Consider the following 25,474-nt stretch of genomic DNA (forward strand, 5'->3'; position numbering starts at 1 on the left):
ATTTAAACCTATAGTCGTTAAAAAGTTTTTTTTCTCAATAAGTGTAGTGATTACTCTTGCTCATAACATAACCTTTTGCACTCTACAGATATTGTCCGTGTGTTACAGAGAGAGAGAAAGTGAGGTAGAAGGAGAGAAGACAGAGGGAGAGAGAAAGACGGAGGGAGGGGGTTCACACTCAGAGAGGGAATATAGTAGTGATAGGTAACAGATGTGCTTCAAAGTCAGCATCACATTTTGAATCTCAGACATCACATGGCATCCTCTTCGTCCTGATTGGGGATATTTTCACCTCGAATTAGCCGCATGCTGGTTGGTTGAAAGGCAATCATCCCATCGTCGTGAAGCAAACTCTGCGCTCCACAGCGAGGAGGAGGAAGAAGAGGGACGGCGGAGCAGATCGCCCGTGCTCACACTTTCCTTTTTTGTGAAGGGCTCGTTTGGCAATAGCCGGCACAGACCACAGGAACTGTTGTGTTGGTGGTGGTGGTGGAGGAGGATGATGACGGGCAAATCTGTGAAAGACGTTGACAGATACCAGGCTGTCCTCAACTCTTTACTGGCGCTGGAGGAGAACAAATACTGCGCTGACTGTGAATCGAAAGGTAGGTGATTTCCATTAGGGTCATGTTTCCCCGGGTTTTGTGCCCGAGGCGCGCGGCCGGCGCATGAATCGACCCTCTTTGATCGTTTACTACGCTGGGAAAAAAAAATGCTGCACTGCATTCATCATCCCTCGACCAATTGCATTGTACTATGGTGCAAAGACGTGGAGCCACATCCTCACACGGCTGGAGCATGGCATGCAGTTACATCATGCCAAGCTACCTCTCAAGTAATAGGATCTAAAAAGGGTTTAAAGGGTGAGAACTGCGTGGCGGGATGAAGTGAGAAAATGCGCTCATTAGTGAAAATGACTCCAGCTATCGCCGCTCAGGCTGTCTGACAGCCGGTGTGGAAAGAGCAGGGAAGCAGGCACAGAGATGGAGTTGAAGACACCTGTGCTGACTTTGAGTCACCCTGAACACACTGTTCCTGCAGGCTGGGAGCAGGCAGTGAAACCCAACTCTTAACAAAGAGGCACTGCAATGTTCTTACAACACTGAGCTGCAATTCTCAGTGATTACCTATATAGCAAGGAGACTTATTGAGTTGCTTGATTGTAGTGGAGCCAGGCTGTCTTTTTATACACTGAATCACCATAATCAGACTGTCAGGTGTTCTATGTGTTCATTTGTGTGTAGCCTCAAGGAGGCCTTGAACCTTTATTTTTGCCATAGGGTGGGTAAACACTGGTGTTTTGGTCGCAAATACACCCAGTCAGAGTCTTGAGTCAACAAACAGACTATTCAAAGGTTGCTCTTTATTTGGTTTTCGGATGAGCCATCAACAAGTTGATGAGACCTTGGGGCTGTTTCCTTATGTTAGTTAAAGAGCTCTTGCGTGTTTTTCAGGAAAATGAATGTTTTTGTTTACATGCAGGTTGTGTGGGCCTGGTGGGTGGATTTCTGTAGAGCATACAGCCGGTGTTGGGCTTATCGAGATGAACATCACTCACTGTAAATGTTTGAAAGGAAGCGCTGTGTGTACGCAAATCACTGTCACGCAGGAGGACACCCTTGGTAAATACAAACTTTGAGAATGATATGTGTAGACAGACTCCAGTTTCAAATGGGAGTATTCACTATATATACGAAAGTTACTGACCACTAGGTAAACATTAAAGGCAACCATCAGAAGATGGGCACACTGGGGTCATAAAGGGATGGACATGGTCAGGAACAGCACTCTAGTAGGCTGTGGTGTTTAAACGATGCTTAGTTGCTATGAAAATATTCCCCATGCAGGATGGATCCATGCTTTCATGTTGTTTGTAGCAAACTCTGACCCTAACATCCAAATATTGCAGCAGAGATCTAGACTCATCAGACTGGGCAACGTTTTTACATCTTCTGTTGTCCGTGTGTGGTGAGCTTGTGTGAATTGTAGCCTCAGTGTCCTGTTCTCAGCTGACAGGATTTACACCCGATGTGGTCTTCTGGGGTTTGAAGTGCATCTGCTTCAAGGTGTGTTGTGCTTTCAGAGATGCTCTTCTGTATACCTCAGTTGTAACGAGTGGTTCTTTGTGTTTCTGTCAACATTAAATCTGTCTGGCCATTCTCCTCTAACCTTCAGCATCAACAAGGTATTTTCACCCAGAGAATTTTCGGTATCAGGATGTCCTTAATATGGTCAATCTTCTGTTTACAAGGGGCAACCAATCAGAATTGGCTTGTCTCAGACATAGGAAGATCTAAGGGAAGATAAATAAGGATTATTCTGAACTCTGATTCATGCAAAGCTACTTTAGCAGAGTCTAAGACTAGAAACACAGTCTTGGTAGTGAGCATATTAGTATCCTTTTATTATAACAATACCGAATTCTATGCAAAGTTTTGCCTTAATAACAAAAATCTAACATCCATAGGCTAAACTGTATAGTCAGCTAGGTCTATACAAGTTCAAAGTGTAATTAAAGCTTTAGAAAAAATAATTTCCAGCTGTCAAGTAAGTACAGCACATCATCTCTCCTGGGAGAATGTTCATATCTAATTTGTGAAAGACATTTTTTTTTTTTTCCTTTTAAAACACATTTGTACATTGCTTTAGTAAGATGACATGTGACCACAAGGTCTTAGCTGTATTTAAACTGATTAAGTCACCAGATCTATGAATACAACAACGCAGGGTTTTGTTAATGTTCCTATTGCCTTTGGCTCTTTTAAACAAGATATTTAGAAGTGATGCTGTTCGCCTTCAGGCAAACACACTCGTGACTGCTCAGTGGACAGTTTGAAAACAGCACAGTGTGATCGGGCTCCTGCAGCTTATTTACATACTGTTTGAAGGCTCGGATGCAGACTTCAGAAGCACAGAGAATAAATGATATCTTAGAAGATTATATTTGCATTTGTGATGCTAATTTTACGACCTTTTACGCCCAAATCAGGCACATGTGGAGAGAGAAAGGGTATTTAAGTTAGCTACGCAAGTTTGATTACTACTACTTTTCTCCTTTTTCTTGCATATTAAAACCATGGTCACAAAGGCTCTCTTGGTGTGAACTCTTTAGATTTTCAATTTAAGAGCTTGACATCCCTGCCAACCACACCTACACACACAAAAAACATGTTTTCTGTCAAGATTTCACACATTACAAAATCTTTGTACAATTTGCTAAAAGGGTGTCCACACAGGAAGGCTCTTGTAGCAATGTGACAAGCAGTGACTGTGGGATGGCAGTAAAAATTTAAATTGTGGCCACAACAGGAAAAATAACCACTGGCAAGTAAGGGAATTAACCACCAATGGGTTTAAAGAAAATGATTGACATGTGACTGTGTGATTCATGAGTACACCCTGGACAGGTTGCCAGATCTTATTATTTTTGATTTTTAAAATATATTGTTTTGTTCCAAAATACATTTTTTTTTTACAGTAAATATGAATAAAGTATTAAAGAACAGCAAATATTATTTTGTTATAAAAAGCTTTTATTTTGAAAGCTTACACAGTTCTCTCTCCTGCTGTTTTTTTTTTTTTTTTTTTCGTGAAACCGTTCAAATGATTAGGCTGACTCTGTGATCTGAGCTGATGCTCAGAGAGTGTTTTTTACCTCTTTGCTGAGTAGTGCATTTCTCAAAACTGTAAGTACACATTCCAGACTACACATTCAAGTCGTGCACAGACACACAAGTGCACACCTCAAGCACATTAGTGCCCTCCCCTGCCCTCTCTCTCTTATCAGGGTTTTTTCTTTTTTGGCCATATGGCTCGTGATGAGGTTTGGTCTAATCTTGTTTGCACCTGATTGCCGTTGCACGTTCATCACCTACCTCTCTCCCTCCCTCCCTCTCTCAGGATGATCAGAGAGGAAGTGGTGTGGTATATGGAGCCAAGAACGTGTTTATTCCAGCAAATGCAAACACACAACAGCAGCACTCTCAGACAATACCTCGTCTATTATATACTGTGCCGCTGGAGCAATATCTCTGTTTCTCCGACTGTAGCTTACTGCCTGTGCGCCGCAAACTTCCTTTCTCTGTCTGTGTCTCTGGGCTGCATGACTTTGTGTGCTATTTGTTTATTTCTACTACTTCCTCATAAAGTGACACCCCTCCAGTAAATCCTTAATACTGCCAGGAAATAATAAAGAGACAGGGGAAGAGGCAGAGGGTTAGGCAGGGTGCATAATGTAGTCAACACTTCAACCTCTGGCTTCAGTCTCAAGGGGCTGTGTGCATGTATGTGTGTGTGTGTGTGCATGTATGTGTGTGTGTGTGCGTGTGTGCGCGTGTGTGTGTATGAATGAGCATAAAAGCATGTCTCCCTTATTGTCTCCATTGTACTTGTGTTTACTCATGCTGGGCCCTGGTTGCTGTGGCGATATCACCTGACGATGCCAGGCTGTCTACCTCCACCATGAGCTCTCAGTCTCCTCCTCCCCTCGGACCCTTTTTAATCTCATCCAATGAGAAGTCAGCAGAGATTTCCATTCAGAGAAGAAGGTTATTGGACGTGTGTGTGTGTGTGTTTGTTTGCGCGTGTGTCCTTGGCTGGCACAAAGTACAGAGCCTCAGTACCAGAGAGAGGGTGGCACCGTGCTACATTACTGTGCGCACAACTCTCACAACCCTCTAATACACAGCGATGGCCAGATTAAGCTGCAAAGGGCTTCGGCACAAATAAGCTGCTGGGTCCCTTTTTAACAACCCTGATCCTGCCTTTACACCTGCAAATCGCATCACTGCGCAGGAGGACGCACGTGTCTACCCGTTTAAGAGTCTCGTGCTAGTGACAGCGTGACAGGATGTAAACATTAACGGAGTCCTTCCTCAGCTGAGCCTTTAATGTTGTCAGCTGCATGCTTCCTTACCAAGAAAAGAACTCATACCAGAAACTGCTCACCGCAGTGTTTTGGAGTAAATGGGTCACGATTTCTGACGTTACTGAGTTAGTGAGCAGTTTTTTAACCATGTATTTCTATTATAATGAAAAGAAGGCACAGCTAACATCACCAAAACCAGTTAACTTTATTAACTATTATTTATTAACTTTAATTAAAACCCATACATTTGCTTTTGGTGTGAACTATCCCTTTAAGAATGCTGAATATGTAAGCACCAGCTTAAATATTTAAAGGGGGATTATTATTGTTGTAATACTTGTTTCCAGCTTCATTTTGTTTGTCAATTCTACTAGAGTAGCTTTGCATGATTCACAGTCCAAAACGATCCTTATTTATCTTCAGGGCTTTGCAGCCTTTCTGCTCCTGCTCAGCTCCTTTTGCGTTAATGCCACCCCGCCTTTTAAGCTACTTCCCTCTAATTCGATGGCCCCTCACAAACAGAAGGTTTAAACAACAGGCGAGTGGAGCTGCTGTATTCACAGTCCTCACTGTGTGCCAGTGTGAAATTGCAAGAACCCCCCCCCCCCAAACTCTTTGACATCATACAGCACCAAAAGTAGAGGTGAGGTCACCCTCTCTTTAAGCTAACCTTCCTCTGATTGTTGGGTGAGGCTTTTGACCTTTATTTAGAGACAAGAGTGGAAAAAAACTGCAATGAATGGGTCATTTACATTCATTTCACTTTTGTTATATAGCACCAAATCACAACCACATTCTCCATTTGCTTTATACTATGAGATAAAGTCCCTACAATAATACAGGAAAAAAACAATAAGATGACCCCACCGCCACCTCCATCAGCAAGCAATAGTGGGAAGGAAAACCTCTCTTTTTAGCAGGAAGAAACCTCCGGCACAACCAGGCTCAGGGAGCGGCAGCCATCTGCCATGACTGGCTGGGGGTGAGGGGATGGAGACACGGGACAAAAGACACGCTGTGGAGGAGAGCCAGAGATTAATGATTAAATGCAAAGTGGTGTATAAACACAGAAAGAGTGAAAAGAAAATCAGTCTGAGGCTGAGCTTTTGGCTCTTAGAGAGTTCTTGTACATTGAAACTTTGGCCATTTTTAACATGAGCACTGACCACTGTAACAATCTATAGGATAAAACATAAACTTATTGCCCTTCCGTAAGACTATCCTAGACACGACTTTTCTCGTGGCCCTTGAGTTGCCCGTTTGAACTGATTGGTGATTCAGCCTTATACAACCATGTAGGAAAAACACACAAAAGTATAATAAGGTCACACGTCAGTCTGCTGGGGTTTTTATCTGTGAATTGGCCGCACAGGAAGCAGACAAAATGTCAGGAGCAGCTTAAAGAGAGCAGTTATTAAAAACCTATAGCTGTAAGCTCTTTAAAGGTAAGTTATGTCACATGAATTGTGCTGTTACTGTTTCACCAGGTGATAAATTGGTTCTAAGGATGCGTTTTTGGTTCTATAGATAGGGCAATCCCCTACACCAAGATAACCACTAACAGCTAAGCAAATAACACAGATGACTACTCAGCACAATAATCTTATAACATTTCAGGGGATAAAAACAATATGTGGGCAATAAGATTAAAAAAAGACATAAAAGCAGGACTGAAAATATGGACTGCCTTACTCATCTTTTTATATGTAACACTGTTTGACCTCAATTACTCACCTGCAGGATCACAGTCATGATGTTTGCATGGTAACACAGATGGTGGGTGTGCCTTTTGTAAATTATCAATAGGTTCCATCTGCTTTGCTCAGATTGGGTCACTGGGTGGCTGCAGGGTATCTGGATTGGTTTAGATTCTAAGGGGCTAGAGAGTAAGGGACAAAGGCGTGTATGCATGAGCGTGTGTTTTGTGTGGCGGCGGAGTATGGGCAGAAATCTGTGCCATCAGAAACTGAATTTGAATAAGTTAAATTTGAATTTGAATTACTCGGATTGAATCTGAATTGTAACTTGAATGAAAGCTTTTGAAAACTGAATTTGAATTAGTCTAATTTGAAATTGAATTTATGGTTTGAAAATGAATTGATTTGCTTTGAAACTGCATTTTATCCTTTAAAAATTCAGCTCTCGAATAATTTCAGATTCACTCTCACCATTCAGTTTCAGTTCTACAATTCAATTTCAGTTCCAAAATTCAGTTTTTGGGACTTACATCCGGTTCGGTTCAAGCGCAGATTAATAGAACTACAGACTGATAGCGTTACTGACGGGAATCTATAGCGTCTTGAGCTGAATTAAGACTTCAGAAGTCATTCGTCATGTCGAATGACCAGCGGATAAACTCTCAGGTTGGTAATAAATGTATTACATGTATAAGAACAAGCGTCATGTTAACAATTGATAGCCGTACAGTAACCTTTATGCTTATTGTAGCTGCTAGCTAAAAACGCTAATTTAGCGTAGTTTGCCCTAAATTCAGCTTTAACAAACAAATATGATCGACTGTTTCTAGTAGAATTCCAAAGTTGTCATCTTGTACCCCTGTCAGAGCCCTGTATGCTTGCAGAGACCCCTACAGTAGGGAAACATGCAAAACAGTGTCCAAACCTTTGTATTTGAGCTTTATTTATGTCTTACACAGCATCCCAACTCTTTAGCTAACTTAATAACTTTAGCTAAAGTGAATAGTTAGTCTAATTCATTAGTGCAGCATTACTGGATCACCTCTGTTTGAAGTGATATAATATGATATACAACTATCACTGTGTTTAACTACCATAATAATTCTTAGGGTACTGAGTGCATGCTTAATTAGTTTTTTTTTTTTAAACATACTGCTCCATTGCTATGTTTGACAGGCTGAAGTTGTCAGGTGACCTCCTAAATCGACCATCTTTTACAGGTGTTTTGTGCCAGAAATGGAGTGTCCACTGAAGACTGAAGATACTGAATCTCTACGCCGTGCCATTGATCCCTCCTGTGCCTTCATCTAGACAAGAGACATTAACTTAACCACTCTCACATGCTCTGTACCTACATCACCTTCCCTGACAGTCGTAGCTTGGCTCATCTGAGGGTGAAATTATAAGAATGTGTTATTTTGCAAAGTGCTCTCTAGGGTTCCTAAATAAAATATGGCATTGAGGTCATTTCTTTTGAATTAATCCCTTCTTCTGAAATATAAGAACCTCTCCTGGTTTAAATGGCACTTTCTGTTCCTTACTTCCTGTTCCACTCCCAACCCCAAATAGATGCTGACAAGCTGACACAGTAACATGGAAGAGGGAAAGAAGCTGGAAAGGACTACTACAAATAAACCCAATGCCTAACAATGAAAAATGTAAAATAAGAACAATAATAATAATAATAAAGATAAAAGATGAAGTAACAAGTTTTTTGTTTTTTTGTTTATTCCAAATGATCATCCAGATGTCTGTGACATGTGATGACAAACACCATAATGGAAGGCCTTAGTCATCACATGCTTAAACTCATCATATATTTTTGCATATGCTGAACAGGCAGTCAGACATGCTGTAACTGTGGGGTAGAAAACTGCATGAACACCATACGGCAGGGGTCTCAAACTCCAGTCCTCGAGGGCGCATGGAAAAGTTGCATGACACCGGCCTTCGAGGACTGGAGTTTGAGACCCCTGTCATATTCCATATGACAGGTGTGGTTGAACTTCATGAAGACTCTGAAGTTTCTCTTCTCTTCTGGCAGGACAGGAATGTCGCCTTGTCCTGTGAACCACCGTAAGGATGTACTTAGAGTAGAACTGGACTGTCACCGGCCTCAGGCTCTTCACCTTTTCAAAGACAAAGCAGTCATTTAGATAAAATATTAGATATTGTTTACCTGTAAATGCACAAAGAGAATTTAGAAATGTAATTATTGTCAAGAGTGAACAAGCACTGATAGTGTAATTTACATCTGTGGCCAAACGTTTAGAGAATGAGAAGTGTTGTTTATTTACAAAGTTTGCTGTTTCAGTGATAGTTGTATATCATATTATATCACTTCAAACAGAGGTGATCCAGTAAGTCTTATTCATTAGTGCAGCGTAACTATTCACTTTAGCTAAAGTTATTAAGTTCGCTAAAGAGTTGGGATGCTGTGTAAGACATAAATAAAGCTAAAATACAAAGGTTTGGACAGCGTTTTGCATGTTTCCTTACTGTAGGGGTCTCTGCAAGCATACAGGGCTCTGACAGGGTACAAGATGACAACTTTGGAATTCTACTAGAAACAGACGATCATATTTGTTTGTCAAAGCTGAATCCAGGGCAAACTAGGCTAAATTAGCGTTTTTAGCTAGCAGCTACAATAAGCATAAAGGTTGTACGGCTATCATTTGTTAACATGACGCTTGTTCTTATACATGTAATACATTTATTACCAACCTGAGAGTTTATCCGCTGGTCATTCGACATGACGAATGACTTCTGAAGTCTTAATTCAGCTCAAGACGCTGTAGATTCCGTCAGTAACGCTATCAGTCTGTAGTTCTATTAATCTGCGCTTGAACCGGAACCGGATGTAAGTCCCAAAAAACTGAATTTTGGAACTGAAATTGAATGGTGAGAAGTGAATGTGAAATTATTCGAGAGCTGAATTTTTAAAGGATAAAATGCAGTTTCAAACCATAAATTCAATTTCAAATTAGACTAATTCAAATTCAGTTTTCAAAAGCTTTCATTCAAGTTACAATTCAGATTCAATCCGAGTAATTCAAATTCAAATTTAACTTATTCAAATTCAGTTTCTGATGGCACAGATTTCTGCCCATAGCGGAGCAGGGCGTGGGATCCGCTGATGACTGAGATGCTCCGTGGGATTAACTGGGTTCATGCAGAGAGCACCATTTATCCTTGTGGGATGTAGGCTAATGGGCCATATGTACCTGCTCATGAACAAGTCTGTATGTGTGTGAGAGTTGGTGGACCAGTGTATTTAACAATAATAATAATAATAAACTTTATTTATAAAGCACACTTAAAAACCAAGGGTATGCCAAGGTGCTTAACAAGTAACATAGAGAATAGAAGGAAGATAATAGAAATAGGACCAAAGCAAGTACTAGGTATGCAAGCAGGTAGCTGTCACTGATACATAGGAAGGCAACAGGTACAGAGCAAACAAGAAATTAAATGAGCATAAAAGTGCATAATATAAAATCATAAAAGAAATATTAACTAGAGGGAAAGGCAAGATTGAATAAGTGGGTTTTTAGTCGTGATTTGAACAGTGCAATGGAATCAGATGCGCGGATGTCAAGAGGAAGGGTATTCCACAGTACTGGGGCAGCCAGAGCAAATGCGCGGTCACCCCGGGGCTTCAGCCGAGATCTAGGTTGCGTCAGAAGTAGTTGAGTGGCAGATCTAAGTGTTCTAGCAGGAGTATGTGGTTTGAGAAGTTCACTGAGATAACTTGGCGCTAATTTATTAATAGTTTTGAATGTGAGGAGTAATATTTTAAATTGAATACGGTACCTTATGGGCAGCCAATGCAAGCTAGCTAGAACAGGAGTAATAGGGCAAAATTTCCTGGTACCAGTCAAGAGGCAGGCTGCTGCATTTTGGACTGTTTGCAGTCTAAGAAGAAGAGAAGAGGGAAGACCATAGTACAAGGAGTTACAATAATCCAACCTGGAGGTCACAAAAGCGTGAATAAGCTTCTCCAGGTCCTCATGCGGAACATAATGCCTAGCCTTAGAGATAAGGCGCAGTTGGTAGAAGCTAGATCTCACTACAGCAGACACTTGTTTATCGAGTTTGAGCGAGCTATCCAGCAGTACACCCAGGTTACTGACATAGTCACAGGAAGAGCTAGCAAAGGAACCCAGGGCAGCACCGAGTTGGGTACGAGGGATTTTACTGTTGAACACCACAATCTCAGTCTTCTTATCATTTAAAACAAGAGAATTGCTCAGGAACCATTCTTTGACGTCCCGCATGCATTCTTGAAAGTAGTGTAGGGACACAGCAAGGTCGTCAGTAAGTTCAAAATAGATCTGTATGTCATCGGCGTAACAGTGGAAGGCGATATTGTATTTTTCAAAGATTGCGCCTAGAGGGAGCAAATACAATGAGAAGAGAATAGGGCCTAAAACTGATCCTTGAGGCACACCACAACAGACCGGAGCGGAGGAAGAGGAGAAGGTGCCCAAGTTAACTGAAAAGGATCTATCAGCGAGATATGATTTAAACCAGTCGAGGGCAGTGCCTCTAATACCCACAGTGTGCTCAAGTCTTAATAATAAAATGTTATGGTCCACCTTATCAAAGGCCGAAGAGCGGTCCAGTAAAACTAGGACCATAGAGCGTCCAGTATCAGTGACTACAAGAATATCATTAAGGTGCAATGTGTGCACCTGTGTGTTTGTAATTGTAAGGATTCAGACAGGGTTTTTAATAGAGATGTGTTTAAGATGAGAAGTTAATGACTAAGTCGCCAGAAATGGTATGTAAAAGCATTCAAATACGTGTGTAAATGACAGCGAAGTTCATTACAGATCTCTGTGCGCACTCTCTGCTCGTCATACCCCCCGTTACACCCCAGCAGGACGTCGGACAGCTAAAGTCCACCATTTGATGACTATAAAAATCCCCTCCTGCTTGTCTCTGTTTTTGGCTCTCGCTGTGGCTCTGCCTTCTCTACCCCTAATGTGCTTCAGCCTGCGTGTTTCACAACCATGACCACAGCCATTTTTTAATTTAATTATTTATTTAGTTTTGCCAGGGTGATTCATCAGTTGTCTCTGCTTTTGGATGCTTTTCCGTGTAAAAACTGAGAAAGGGACTTATTAGTCAGACCTGGAGAATTTAATTAGACCTTTAAATGGTGTTGGCATTCCCTCTTTTGATCACATCAAGAAAAGAGGACATGTATTCACCGCTGCTACTGAACGGTGGAGCAGTCTACACTCACTGTGATGCCAGCCACAAAGAAAAAGTGGTTCGTAGGGATCGTTGGATCAATCTTTTCTTCCCTTTTTAGACGTCTCCTCCACCTACTCTCTTCCTACTATATCTGTTCAAAGCACCTGGAGGTGTGCAGTGCTGCCGGACAGACGCACTGTATATGGGTTCTTACTCAAGCAAAGCATTGATTGGAACCATAGAAAGCTGCTTCTCTGTGGTGTGCAGGTGCAATTTGCCTTAAATGTAGCCTTCATCTGTGTGCTCTTTCTGCTCCCCCGGCTCACTGGATCAGCGCACTCCTGTGCACACCTGAGGACCATGACTCCAAACATTCATAATACCCAGCTGGAAGCAGATTAAACCTTCGCATGAGGGGAGAAAAATAAAAGGCAGTGTATGTAAAGAAGACTCTGAAGCCATGCTAGCAGCTCAGTTGAACTGTAACAGTGCTAAGCGCTAATGTCAAGATGCTAACAGTGACAGTGCTGATTTTTACTGGGTATGTTTATCGGTTTAGCATCTAAAGCAGGGGTGGGCAATCTCAGTCCACGAGGGCCGGTGTCCCTGCAGGTTTTAGATGTGTCCTCGAACCAACACAGCTGATTTAAATGGCTAAATTAGCTCCTCAACACGTCCTGAAGTTCTCCAGAGGCCTGGTAACGAACTAATCATGTGATTCAGGTGTGTTGACCCAAGGTGAGATCTAAAACCTGCAGGGACACCGGCCCTCGTGGACTGAGATTGCCCACCCCTGATCTAAAGGCTGATTTGGACTTTTGTGGTGAATCTTTGTAGACCCTATGACCTACATAATTGGCCAGCGCCGTTACTAGTATTCATGCTTGTGCATGGTGCATTATGTGTTATTAATTATCTTGCGTCCCGGTGTTTTGAATGCTGTACCAGCCATGTCCACTCCAGTAGTTTGTTACGGCGTTTGTTACATCTTAGGGTTTCAGAGGGGAGTGCGGTTTTGAGTTGTGTTACAGTGTAACACAGAAGTAAGCGAGGACAGGTGTTTCCTAATTGACAATAAATAGAAATTACAGCTGAATTTTAGCGTAATTCCATTAATCAAGAAAGAAAAGGTGTGAGGTTGTTAACTGTTAATTACTAGTGGACATGCATGCTCCAGTCACATAGGTGGCTGGCCACCCCCCTTATGCAGGGGTTGGGAATTAATTTTCCCAAGGGGCGACATGAGAAACTGGGACTGTTGTAAAGGGCCACACCAATAAACTTCTTCCTTTGGCTGCTCCCTTTAGTGGTCACCAACTTTTAAAGAGAAATATTACTATTGAGCAGAGTTGAGTTCAGTTGAACTCAATCAACAGTGTGGCCCTCCAGAACAGTCCCAGCTTCTCATAAGATCCCCTGGGAAAAATGTCCACCTCTGCTCTAAGATGTCCTGTAATTTATACATCTCTGCACTGCGTTCTTCTCTTGCAATGAAGCATCTCATAAAAACATTGATATTTATTTGGGGAGCAGTTTACAGCACAAATCTTTCTTATTTAAACTCCAGAAATATTACAAATAGTAATATTTGTAATATAGACAAATAGTTGTACTTGCTGTTCTCTTTGCACTATCATCACACACCGACATAGACTAACAAAATGCCAAAAATAAAATGTTCAGCCTTACAGCATGTCATCTTTGTGGAAAATTCAGGCAAGCAACTTTCACACGTTGAAGCTCGAGAGTTTTGAGGTCATCTTCTTGGTGGGGCCCTCCACAACAGTCCCAGTTTCTCATGTTGCCCCTTGGGAAAACGAAATGCCCACCTCTGCACTAATGTATATACCACCGTCATGTGAATGACATTGATGTTATCCTTTGCTCCAGCTGTTTCAGTTGCTTCCCTCAAAGTGGGTTCTGTTTACTAAGGACCCACCAACTTTGAGTTGCTTGAACAGAATATTGTCATTTTACACATTATGACTTCTTGATCAAACCTGACTAATTTATCAGTGTTTACATTGCATATGTCTTGATGAATGCTCAATCATCCAGATAAGGAACTCCCCAAAAGTTGATTCTGTTCATCTGGACGTAGCGTTTTCAGTGGGAGAAACGTTTCGTCACTCATCCAAGTGACTTCTTCAGTCTCAGCCGACTGCAGGTTGCCCCAATCTTATAAACAGTACATTTGCATAATGACTGAAACTAGCACCACCAGAACAATGGGCTGGAAGGTCAAAGTTTCATCAAGCTTCATCAAAGCTCATTGATCAAAGACCATGAGTGACCGTAGTTCAGGGGGTTGGGAAGCTCATCTTTTTGCCGGTTTGATCCCCAGCTCTGGGTACGTCCACACTAGCCCGGATAGATTTGAAAACGGCGTTTTCATCTGAAAACGCTCCGGGTCCACACTAGCGTTTTCAGTCGTTTTCACAGAGTTGTGCGTCCACATTGAAATGGATGAAAACGCTTACGTTCCAGTCCTGCGCATGCGCAAAAGCGAGTGAGAATTAAAGAATTTGAAGAAAAGCTATCTGGAGCATGTACAAACTGATATTCATCTTTTTTAGGGCTGTCAAAATTGAGAGCAATCAAAACAACCGCTGTATAATGCACTCCGCTATCTTTGTTTATTTGGTCACATGACTGTATCACATGACTAAAATACATCATCGTTTTAGAAAGTCTGCGTTTTCGTGTGTCCACAATGCGACGGGACAGCTGCATTTTGAAATGTATGCGTTTTCGAGAGCGTTTTCAAAATGCTGCATTTTTCCTTGAGGAAAGTGCCGTCTCAGTGTGGACGGGGGGCCAAAACGGAGAGAAAAAGATGCGTTTTCAAACGAAAACGCATTAGTGTGGACATAGCCTCTGTCTGTCTTGGTCGTTGTGTCCTTGGGCAAGACACTTCACCTACCGCCTACTGGTGTTTGCCAGAGGGGCCAATGGCGCGATATGGCAGCCTTGCTTCTGTCAGTCTGCCCCAGGGCCGGTGTGGCTACAACTGTAGCTTGCCTCCACCAGTGTGTGAATGTGAGAGTGAATGAATAGTGGAATTGTAAAGCACTTTGAGGGTCTCGAAAAGCGCTATATAAATGCAATCCATTGTTATTATTATTATTATGAGTACCATTCACATAGAGTTGGGGAATGGCTGCAATCACAGCATTGTAAGATGTACCCTTGGGCCCCCTCCGCGATTCAGAGATCGTCCCTTTTCACATAAATGACCTCCTTGACTCCCAAAAGAGCTCAAACCAGCGTTCCTCCCTGTGCAGGATGTGTACATCCTCATCATTGAAAGAGTGTCCACTGGCCTGTAGGTGTTTATAAGATTGGGGAAACCTGCATTCAGCTGAGACTGAAGAAGTCACTTGGATGAGTGATGAAACGTTTCTGAATACGTTACGTCCAGATGAACAGAATCAACTTTTGGGGATTTACATTGCATAGTTTGTCTACCAGACGGCACTCTACAGCTTCCCTGCTGGCAACATAACAACCAAACAACCATCCAAGGAGAGTCAAACAAACGAGGCCAAATGAGTAAATAAAGAGTTACACATAACAGATGTTAGGGAAATCTATGTTTCATGTGTCTAAATGGACAAAATACAAACTTATAGTGGTTGGGCTATGCCTGTTGAGGCAAAGTTAAGCTATTGTAACCCATGCCATAATTTCGAAGACATTTCAGCTAAAAGCACAAACATCAGCCTCATAGTGATGATTGAGAAGAGGTCAGGTCACCTATGATTCATCTTCTGAACATCAGGAGCACCTAAACTATGTTTCATGACAGCTGATCCAATTGTTATGACTCGCCTATATTTTGAAGAGACATCAGTCAAAACTGTACGTTGCTAAAAAAAAAAAAAAAAAGAGAGAAACTTTCCAGTATGCAAAGAATGGAAAAAGCATTCCCACAAATCCCAGAAAACATGAGGGCAGAAAATAAACAGAAAGGAAGAAACTGAACTGTTGTGAAAGAGATATAAGCAGACAAAGGAGAACATGAGGGAGGCAGCCATAGTGAGAAAGATAGGGAATGGCGGCCAGAGCACAGAGAGAGCATTAGAATAAGAGATGAGAAGGACAAACTAATTCCAGTGTTCAGGGACTTCAACACTATTGACAGCGTCTCTGTCTTTCTCTGTGTCTGTGCCGGCGTGTACAGTGGCTAAGCAGGCTTTGCAGAGTAATTCTACTATTATTAGCCAGCATGACAGCTAATGCTGCAGCTAGACAGTGAGGAAGAACAGTGCACATGGTGACCCTCTGTTTTTTGCATTTGTGATTCGCATTTTAAAAAGATGGAGGAAACTGAAAACTAACTCTTAATAGTCCAAACAGAATTCTAGTAGGATTCAAGAAGGAGCCTATTCATTGCAGTGTTTTTCTCAGAGGAAAAGAGGAAGGCGCTGCATGTTTTTCCCTTCTCAAACTCGACTTCCCCTTTCATTTGCATAGAATGGCCTTTTCTTAAGCTCTGCACAGTGACTTTATCTGCCGGATAAGGAAAAATCCAAATCGAAAAGCTGCTCTTCCCCCTAGTGGCGTGAAGGCCACAGTGCATGGACTTGTGGCAGCAGGGTTGCAAGGACTCACAGCAGAGATGGTTTGGAGAAGTGGAGGCAGAGAGTCGCAGGAAGGGATGGAGGCAAGGAAAGAGGAGGAGGGAGATATGGTAAAGATGTAAGAGCAGCACAAAAATTCTCTTTGAAGCTGAGTGCAGTCCCCAAAGAGGATGGTTGCATATCTTGAGCAAAAATAAATAAATAAATAAATAGCTCATCTATGGTGTTTTTATTTATTTTATGTTCTGAATATAGAAGGAAGATTTGCAAGCATGCTTTTAAGCTAAAACATATGCAGCATAAGCAATAAACAGGTCTCCACAAAATCTGAGTGGATCCATACGTTTGGCTCAGATCACAGTGCTCCCACACACACAGGCTCTTGACCAAATGAGTAATCATCCCTGCAGGTATCCAGGCCCTGAGTGTGTGTGATTGCTTGTGTGTGTGGTGCGTGTTTGTGGGACTTTGTACTCCTCTCGCCTCTCAGTTATGTAGGCTAACTCTCGTATTGGATCCTATTATGTGTTAGGCCACCGCATGACTTACACAGGATTAGATTTGTTCCCTGCTGAGTTCAGACTCATAATTGAGGTTTCAGACTCGTCTCTTTATAATTGGTCTAAAATTAATCGTTTTTTTCCCTCATGTTTCTTTAGTCTACTCACTTAGCCCTCTTTCTTGTTTAACCTAAATCTCTTTTATACCTTTAGCTTGACTTATCACCACCTCCTTGCATCGCTCCTCTGCGAAGACTCTCTCCTCTCCTCTAAATTTCATATCCCCCCCTCTGTCGCTCTTCCAGGTCCACGATGGGCATCCTGGAATTTGGGCATCTTCATCTGTATCCGCTGTGCTGGTATCCATCGAAACCTTGGGGTTCACATCTCCAAGGTCAAGTCTGTCAACCTGGATCAGTGGACGCAGGAGCAAGTCCAGGTCGGCGGTCTTCACTATGTCAATTTTATAACCCCTAAAAAACCCCAAAAGCTTATAAATATTGGGTTAAATATTTTGAACTGTCCCTGATTATTAAACGCTATAAATGTTTGCTTTCTTATTTGTTTTTTGATTGTCTGTTTGTTTTTCAAGTTTCTCTAATTAGCTTAACTGACACTAGCCTGGCTGAAATTTCCTTATATGGTCATTTCAGACTAGAAGGTGGCTTACAAGCATGTGTTCTGTTTGTGGAAGCCAAGTGAGGGGCATCCAATCAGAAGAAAGTTGGCTATTAAGGAGTGGCGCATTAAAGAGACAGCTTATTTCGGATAGAGGATGAACTAAGGGGATGCATTATGACCCAGTAAAACATATGTAATTGGGGGGGGGTTTAAACTGTGGATATAATCCAAATCACAATCAACCAATTAGCTTAGCATAAGATTGAGAAAATGCAGTATGCCTACCGTCCATCAAACCACTACTGTTCATTTTTAAACCGGTTACTTAAAAATTGAAATAAATAAGATTATTGTGTTAATCAGTGAGTTTGTTTTAAATGGTCGGACATGTTTGGCTGACTCTCTGTTTTGAGTCTTTATGCTAAAGTAACACAAATGAACCATGTGTTGGTTGTATCTTTAGATTTTTATGTTAAATTTTAAAATAGGTGGTATTGTTCATTGCATAAGACTGTTAACAAGAAAATGCCTGTTTTCCCAAAATTCTAAGCTGTTGCTTCTTTTGTGAAAATCTTTCAGAAAGTAAAACCTTTAAATAAAATAGATTTCCATGCAATATAGAGATGGATAGAAAATAAACAACATAATTTTTAGTAATAGTAATAATTTATTTAATTTGACTATATGTATATATGCTTATTTTATCTGGTAGTTGGTATTTTCACATTCAGTATAACTGACAATTTTCCACCTCCGAGTAGCCTCTTTCTCTTTAGTATGCAGCTCATCTCGTCTGGTCTGATAGACTAGACAGTCAGCGTGATGGGATTTCTTTGGTCAGCACTTTTTCTTTAGTTCGCCACAGCTCTAACTGTAAGAATCCTGTTTTTTCATATAACCACACTTTAACAAGGACACCTTGGATATTGCATTTGAACATTACTAGATTTCTTTGCAACGTGTCAGTTATTTCGTTCTCTCTTGGTGTCCCCAGTGTGTTCAAGAGATGGGAAATGCCAAGGCCAAACGGCTCTACGAGGCTTTTTTACCCGAGTGCTTCCAGCGTCCCGAGACAGACCAGGCTGCCGAGATCTTCATTAGGGACAAATACGAAAAGAAGAAATACATAGATAAAGTTATTGACATCCAGATGCTCAGGGTGAGTCCACACAAACGGATCCAAGTGTTTGTTCTTGTGTCTCCAGCAGAATCTGCAGAACAGGTTTGGAGAGTGAATTTCTCTTTCTTTCCTATCTGCTACCCTCGACCAACCTTAAGTGTCGTCAAACAAAACCACTTCTTTTCTCTGTGCAGAAAGAAAAGAGTTGTGACAACATCCCAAAGGAGCCAGTTGTATTTGAGAAGATGAAATTGGTAGGTGCACCATTCCATGTTCATATCATAGACCAGAGATTCCATTCTGGCCTTTGTTATCTTGTTTTTTTTTTATTATGTTGTTAAGTTTCTAAATTAATAAAAAAAATTTCAAGAGGCAACCAAAGTCTAATGCAGTAGTAGTCAATGGACACAACCACACTCCCTGACTTCAAGCCCGAACAACATTTAAAAAAGGGTCCAAAGCTAACCCCCAACCAGCTGCCAGAGATGGCTGCCCCTCCCTGAGCCTGGTTCTACCAGAGGTTTCTTCCTGTTAAAAGGGAGTTTTTCCTTCACACATGGCACCGATAGGAGGTTGTCTGATTGTTGGGGTTTTCTCTGTATTTTTGTAAACTCTGTACCTTACAAAACAAAGCAACTTGAGTCATCTGTTGTGATTTGATGCTATATAAATAAAATTGAATTGAACTGATATAAACATTTTAGCATCTGGACAGATGATGCATATTGTAGAACTTAACTTTGTCTCACTAGACAATATCATAGAATTTTTCAAATGAAACATTCTTGTTTTAAAAATTCTATGATATTGTCTAATGAGATGAAGTTAAGTGAAACATTGAAAATGAAACATTCTTGTTGAACTTAATTATAAACCTTGGTCATCCTTGTATTTGAAAAGGTGTCAACAAAAGGCAGAGAAAAGCTGGTAACCTTTCTTGTGGTGACTTGAATGGAACAGTCTTTTTATATCACTAGTGAGTAGGGATGGGTATTGATAAGATTTTCACGATTCCGATTCCATTTTCGATTCTGTTTAACGATTCGATTCTTTATCGATTCTCTTATCGATTCTTATTTTTTAAAAAGGAGAACACTAAGGTTGATTAGCTTAGAACTGTTTTATATCTTCTCTTTGAACAAGATAGAAATTTAGGAATAACATGGCCTTACAAACCCAACAGTGAGATCTTAAGAGATCCACAGCCTACGGCTCTTCAATGGGGTGTCACAGGGTCCCCAGGAAAAAAAATTGTAAATGTAAAATAATAAAATAAATATTCTTCTGTAGCAATAACAAAGTATAACATAAATTATTCTGTAGCAATTACACAAGAATATCCAGTAATGTCACTGCCTACAATTAAACACATTCAATTACCGAAAATCGGGGGCATCTGCTGTGGCAAATGGGTGCAAGCATTTGACCACAAACTTAGTCACTGCTCGGTGACATTCGTCTATCCTGGCCTGAAAGGAGACGCTAACGGTACACTGCAGCGAGAACTGCCAGCCAGACTCTGTCTCTCCCATCATGGTCACCTAAATGCAGCGCACAGTAATGGCAGGTTTTGTAATAAGGCAGATCGCGCTAACATAATATGCACTGTTAGTTGATTAATTACCTGCCGCATTAACGGGAGAGGACGTGCAAACGTTACCGCTGCTGCTGGGTTGAGATTCACGAGTCCGGAGCGGAATTAAAAACACGACATTCATTTAAGGTTATCGCGTGTTTTGTGAGCAAATGCTTTTGCATATTTGTAGTGTTTCCTCCTTTAAATGAAATATCTACTTTGCAAGTATTGCAAGTTGCCCTGTTGTCATCCGTTCTGTAAAGTATAACCAAACTTTTGAGTGTTTGAGCCGCTTAGGCGCCGTGTTTCCTGCCAGGTAAATGATGCTCCGCAATGTGGTGACGTCATTCGGGGCGACTGGAATCGATAAGGGAATCGTCTGCAAAAATTGCAAACAATTCCAAGGAATTGAAACAGTGGGAACCGGTTCTCAACAAGAACCGGGTTTCGATACCCATCCCTACTAGTGAGTGTGAAGAGTAAAAGAATCAGCAGACAGACTCATTCGCCGGTGCAGAATTGTTGCATTAATTATACTGATTTTCTCTGTTGTGACAGAAAAAAGACGTCAGCCCAAAGACAGATTCCCAGTCTGTCACAGACCTGCTCGGACTAGGTATTCTGCCTTATGCACCTGCACGCATGCGCTTACACTAACACCAAAAAATTAGCACACCAGGAAACTGCTGTCTTAATATAGAACTGCTTTTATGTTGCAAGTCTGCACCTAAAAAGCAAATAAACACGTCAGGCATCTATTTTAGGACGGAAAGCTGAATCTTAATTAGATGAACTGTTTTGAACGTGGATACCTGAAACGGTTGTTATCATCACTACCTCTATTAGATGCCCCAGCTCCAAGCCCTGCGGTGTCTAATGGTAGAGGATGTGTTCCAGACAGTAATGAGAGCCCAGTGATGTCTAACGCAGCCCTTGCACACTCTGCCCTGGATCTCTTCAGCTCCCTCGCAGCCCCCTCCCCTGCTTCCTCTACAAAAAGCACGGTAGTAGACAACACACTGTACATGCTATAAGCTGCTGTGTTTTTATTTGCGTATATTCAGACAGACTTTTATTATTTGCCTTGTGTCTGTCCAGTCTGTTTCCAGCACCATGCCTCAGAGCAGAGTGACTGCCTCAGTGCCTGAGAATCTGAGCTTGTTCTTAGGCCCAGCACCCAAAGCAGAGGAGGGCACAGTCAAGAAACTATCCAAGGACTCCATTCTTTCCCTGTACGCCTCCACTCCCTCGGTACATGCCAGCAGTATGGCCGCACATGGTGAGAGTTCAAAAGATTTCTGTCAGATCTGGTCTAGATCTGGATATTGACAGGGTGATAGTCTGCTCATTGTTATTGGTGTCTGTGATTTGTCTCAGCAGGCTTGTACATGAACCAAATGGGATATCCAACACACCCGTACGGTCCATACCATTCTTTAGCCCAGGCAGGGGGAATGGGAGGCACTATGATGACATCACAGATGGCCATGATGGGGCAGCAGCAGAGCGGGGTGATGGCGGTGCCACAAAACAGTATGATTGGAATTCAGCAGAACTGCATGATAGGGCAGCAGAATGGCTTAATGGGTGCTCAGGGTGTCACAGCTCAGCCTAGCAGCGTTGTGCCGTCGCCCTACATGACAGGAATGATGGGACAGCAGCAAACTGGAATGATGGTACAGCAGCAGAACAGCATTATAGGACAGCAACAAAGTGGGATGATAGGACAGCAGCAGCAAGTTGGGGGTTTGCCCGCATTACCCCAGCAGCAGGCTTACGGAGTCCAGCAAGCCCAGCAGCTACAGTGGAACATCAGCCAGGTGTGTGTTTGTTTTTTGGGGTTTTGAAAGTTGTAAGAGGAGTGGATGTGTTGCTAAAGTTCATTTTGTGCCCTTCAGATGACTCAGCACATGGCCGGCGTGAATCTTTACAACACCAGCGGTATGATGGGATACAGCGGTCAACAAATGGGAGGTTCAGCAGCTCCAAGTTCGGCACACATGACAGCGCACGTGTGGAAATGAGCTTGTCTATCTGAGATTCGATGGAGTGCCAACGACCCACAAAAGGAGAAGGGAAACGCCGTGGATCAGACTCTCCATTAAACATTTTCTGATGCAAGGGAGGAGGAGGAGGAGAAGAAGAAGAAGAAGGTTTGAGAAACCACTACTACCTCTCTCTCTCCTCTCTGGCCGCGCTTCCTCTTGCCGTCTCATGCATAGCCATGTTCTGCAGATTTCCATGTTTGCCTTCAGGACCTTTTCATATGATGACTAAGACAAGGGGGTTCTGAGGCCACTGGTTAGGACTCCAGAGCTTTCTTTCTGCCTAGCCTTTATGAGAGAGCGCTCGTGTGCAGAAACATTATGAGGGTATCAAGCAGCTGCAGAATTGCACTGTTTCATATTTAATCAGATGGCACTGGGGTTGGCATTGGGGTTAGCCTAGCTTTAAAAGCTCAAATAGACCGAGATATATAATCTGGTAACCTAAATAGGTGGCTCATACTTTAAATTCATTAGCCTTACATTACCAGTATTTACCCAACTGATGGAGCGACATTTAGTGATGATATATACAGTGGCCCTGAGAGGTCAAACACACTGCAGCCTAATAAAACACCAGCAAAAATGAAAAATGGTGCAAAAGCACACAAAACATAATGGAAGGTCAATAAAACCCAATGGAAATAGAAAGAAAAACACTGGAGAAGCTAACAGAAAAAAATCTCACAAAACACAACAGAAATGTTTTTGGCTAAAATGTGACGGCTAACAGCTAACAGTAAACGGCTAACAGCAACCATGTACCTACAGTGTCCATTGTATTTTAATCAACTTCTGTGGTGCTTTTGCAAAATTTTTCTGTTTTGCTGGTGTTTCCTACAGTTGCAGTGCATGTGACCTCTCAGGGCCACCGTAGACATAGCTACATTTTAACAGCAGCCATATTTGCAAAGTGTAGCAACTACAACTTTATTCAGCCAATTTCAAGGTAGCGATTTAGAGCTTTTCAAAAGTATATTTTCACATAAGTGAGATGAGCTGCTGCTAATTCACTTAATAATCATTAACAAATATAAAAGCTAGGCTAGCCTAATAGTCCCTTCATGCTGCATGCAGAAGACAAATACACATAACCATTTTTAGCAACATATATCTAGAAATTTCTACTCATTTAACAATATTTAATTCAAGCAACAAAACCTACCTACACAGCCCGTAATATTGATGTCTTCATCTCAATTTCTAGAGGGCTTCTTTTAGAATCTTTAATCTTGACTTTAAAGTGTCAAAAGTCCAAAACCATATTTTGGGAGACCAAAGATCAACACTAGCTTTACTGTAAGTGGACAGTATTCCTGTATGCTTATTCCTGTTCAACCACTTAACTAGTGATTAATAGAAAAAAAAAACAGCAATTCAGCAGTCCGGCATCACTGTCTTCACTGTGCTGTTCTTTCACCAAGGGTAGGACACTTAAAAAAAAGAAAAAGAAGAAAGAAATCATTTTGCATGCAGTGTCATCAGCGCCCGCACACCTCCAGTTAAGAATCTACCTGGTGCATTAGTGGCCTCAAATAACGTTGAATGTCTGTAAATAGGAGGTGAACAGAGAAGTGGGAGTAGAGACGGAAAACTTCAAGGTGAAGGTCAGCCGGGTCTCAGATGCTTCCACTGAATTGCATGAAAAGAATGTGTATCTAGCTCTGATTGTATGTACTGTACTGTATGTTTGTTAAGATTTGCGAATGTGTCTCTCTGAATGTTTCTCCCTCTGACTCGGTCTTTGACAAAGACTGACAAAAAAACTATAAAAAAAATAGGTAAAACATATGTTCTGAATGTGATCTCGGTTGACTCGTTTGATCGCGCGCAATTGTTCTTCGGTGTGTTTTTGTTTTTTATATATTCCTTGTCTAGAAACGTACACCTTGTGTCTCTGGAATGTCTGTTCTCAATGGCATCCTGTGGGTTTCCAGTTTTGCTGTAACGGCCTCACCTTTGCGTTGGGGGCAAACAGTGAGCTGTTTTTTGTTTTGTTTTTGTTTTTTGAGAGGGGATGGGAGTATTTAACAATCTGGCCAAACCACATCGTGAAGCATAAAGCGATTGTACAACCGCAATCTGTCACATCTGTTTAAGCTGATGCTTGTACGCTTCTCCCACACAAACCATCTCTGTGCCCCGATTTCTCTTAAAAGTGTTGCTAAATCTGCCTTTTCTGATAAATGCTTATGGAAATGCTGTGTTTCTCTTATTTTAATTTTATTTGACACTTGTGTTAAGCTGGTAAGATGCTGCTTTTAATGTGAGTGGCAGCAATATAGGAGGTGCCTATGTGCAGCATATAAGGTCTTATTTCACAACAGTGTGACAGCAGCAGTCACCTTCTCCACTGAGAGCAACATTTATATAAGAGAGAGCACATCCAGCACAGCAACAGCAAATCTGTCAGTCAACAAAAGTTTCTGGAAAGGCAGTGCAAGTCCACCTCTGTGGACGCTCAGGCCTCACCTGAGCTTTTCCATTTGTGATCAGGCTACTTTTTTTTTGGTCCGATATTTTTTTCAATGAAACAAAAACGAATAATGGAATGTAACTTTGTACGTACTTGTCGATCAAGATACTGTATATTTTAATTCTTTATCAGAATATCGCTGTATATTATGTTTCTTAAACAACATGTTCTGTATATTAGTTTTTCTTTTCCACATGCTTTGCCCCACTTTACACAATTTCAATAAAATTTAACAATGTATATGTGACATATGATAATTGTCCCTGTGAAAACATGCAAATAAATATTGTTTTGGTTAAATTTTATGTTGTTTTGTTTGTTGTGTTCATTGCTGGGCTTTGTCTCTAGTCCCTTTTCTTTATTTCTTACACTATTAAACCACACAAGTGCCTGTTCACACGATTCTTCTGCATGAATTGTTTGGATTCTGCAGAAAATTGCCGATTCTGCTTGATTGCTGTCAACAAAAAAGGAGTGGCTGCATAGATGTTTAATACTACTGTGGAAGTTTGTTAGTAATTTTTTTCTGGCCTCATGTACAGGTCATGAAGCTCAAGGTAGTTTGAGTATAGACAGATTAATGTTGCTCTGCATGTGCATGACTTAAACAGTAGTAAGTGGTTTCCTTGTAAGCTCTCAAAATCAACTAAAAGTGCAACTGTGTAATACTATAAAGCTTGTTTCTACTGCCCACTAGTGGCCATACATGTTGGCTGACTCATATGCTTTGTTGTGTGGCCTACTTCTTTGTCCATTTTAATCTAACTGAGATCATAATTTATAACAT

At 41.5% G+C, this 25,474-nt stretch overlaps 1 protein-coding gene across 3 annotated transcripts; it reads left to right on the forward strand.

The window, feature by feature from the left end:
* The first annotated feature begins 136 nt into the window (after positions 1 to 136).
* smap2 (small ArfGAP2) lies at positions 137 to 24,962 on the forward strand. Of its 3 annotated transcripts, none has more exons than XM_031756081.2 (9): positions 137 to 605; positions 17,155 to 17,288; positions 18,465 to 18,629; positions 18,785 to 18,844; positions 20,725 to 20,782; positions 21,013 to 21,170; positions 21,265 to 21,445; positions 21,544 to 21,986; positions 22,065 to 24,962. In XM_031756081.2, the coding sequence occupies exons 1-9, from the start codon at positions 500 to 502 to the stop codon at positions 22,188 to 22,190; spliced, it is 1,431 nt and encodes a 476-aa protein (XP_031611941.2). In that variant the 5' UTR covers positions 137 to 499; the 3' UTR covers positions 22,191 to 24,962. The 3 variants fall into 3 exon arrangements, with proteins under 3 accessions (XP_031611941.2, XP_031611943.2, XP_039462056.1); XM_031756083.2 differs by having other exon boundaries at positions 140 to 605; positions 21,547 to 21,986; XM_039606122.1 differs by lacking the exons at positions 137 to 605; positions 17,155 to 17,288 and adding an exon at positions 17,483 to 18,343.
* Positions 24,963 to 25,474: the final 512 nt, after the last annotated feature.

Source organism: Oreochromis aureus, linkage group 22 (genome assembly GCF_013358895.1).
Source record: "Oreochromis aureus strain Israel breed Guangdong linkage group 22, ZZ_aureus, whole genome shotgun sequence".
In the NCBI taxonomy this organism is placed as follows: Eukaryota; Metazoa; Chordata; class Actinopteri; order Cichliformes; family Cichlidae; genus Oreochromis; species Oreochromis aureus.

What these genes read in the sequence shown, in the direction of transcription:
- smap2 (XM_031756081.2), top strand. Translation starts at nt 500, where the DNA reads ATGATGACGGGCAAATCTGTGAAAGACGTTGACAGATACCAGGCTGTC. An exon ending in TTGACATCCAGATGCTCAGG is followed by an intron (nt 18,630 to 18,784) that starts GTGAGTCCACAC and finishes TTCTCTGTGCAG; the next exon opens with AAAGAAAAGAGTTGTGACAA. An exon ending in CACAGACCTGCTCGGACTAG is followed by an intron (nt 20,783 to 21,012) that starts GTATTCTGCCTT and finishes TACCTCTATTAG; the next exon opens with ATGCCCCAGCTCCAAGCCCT.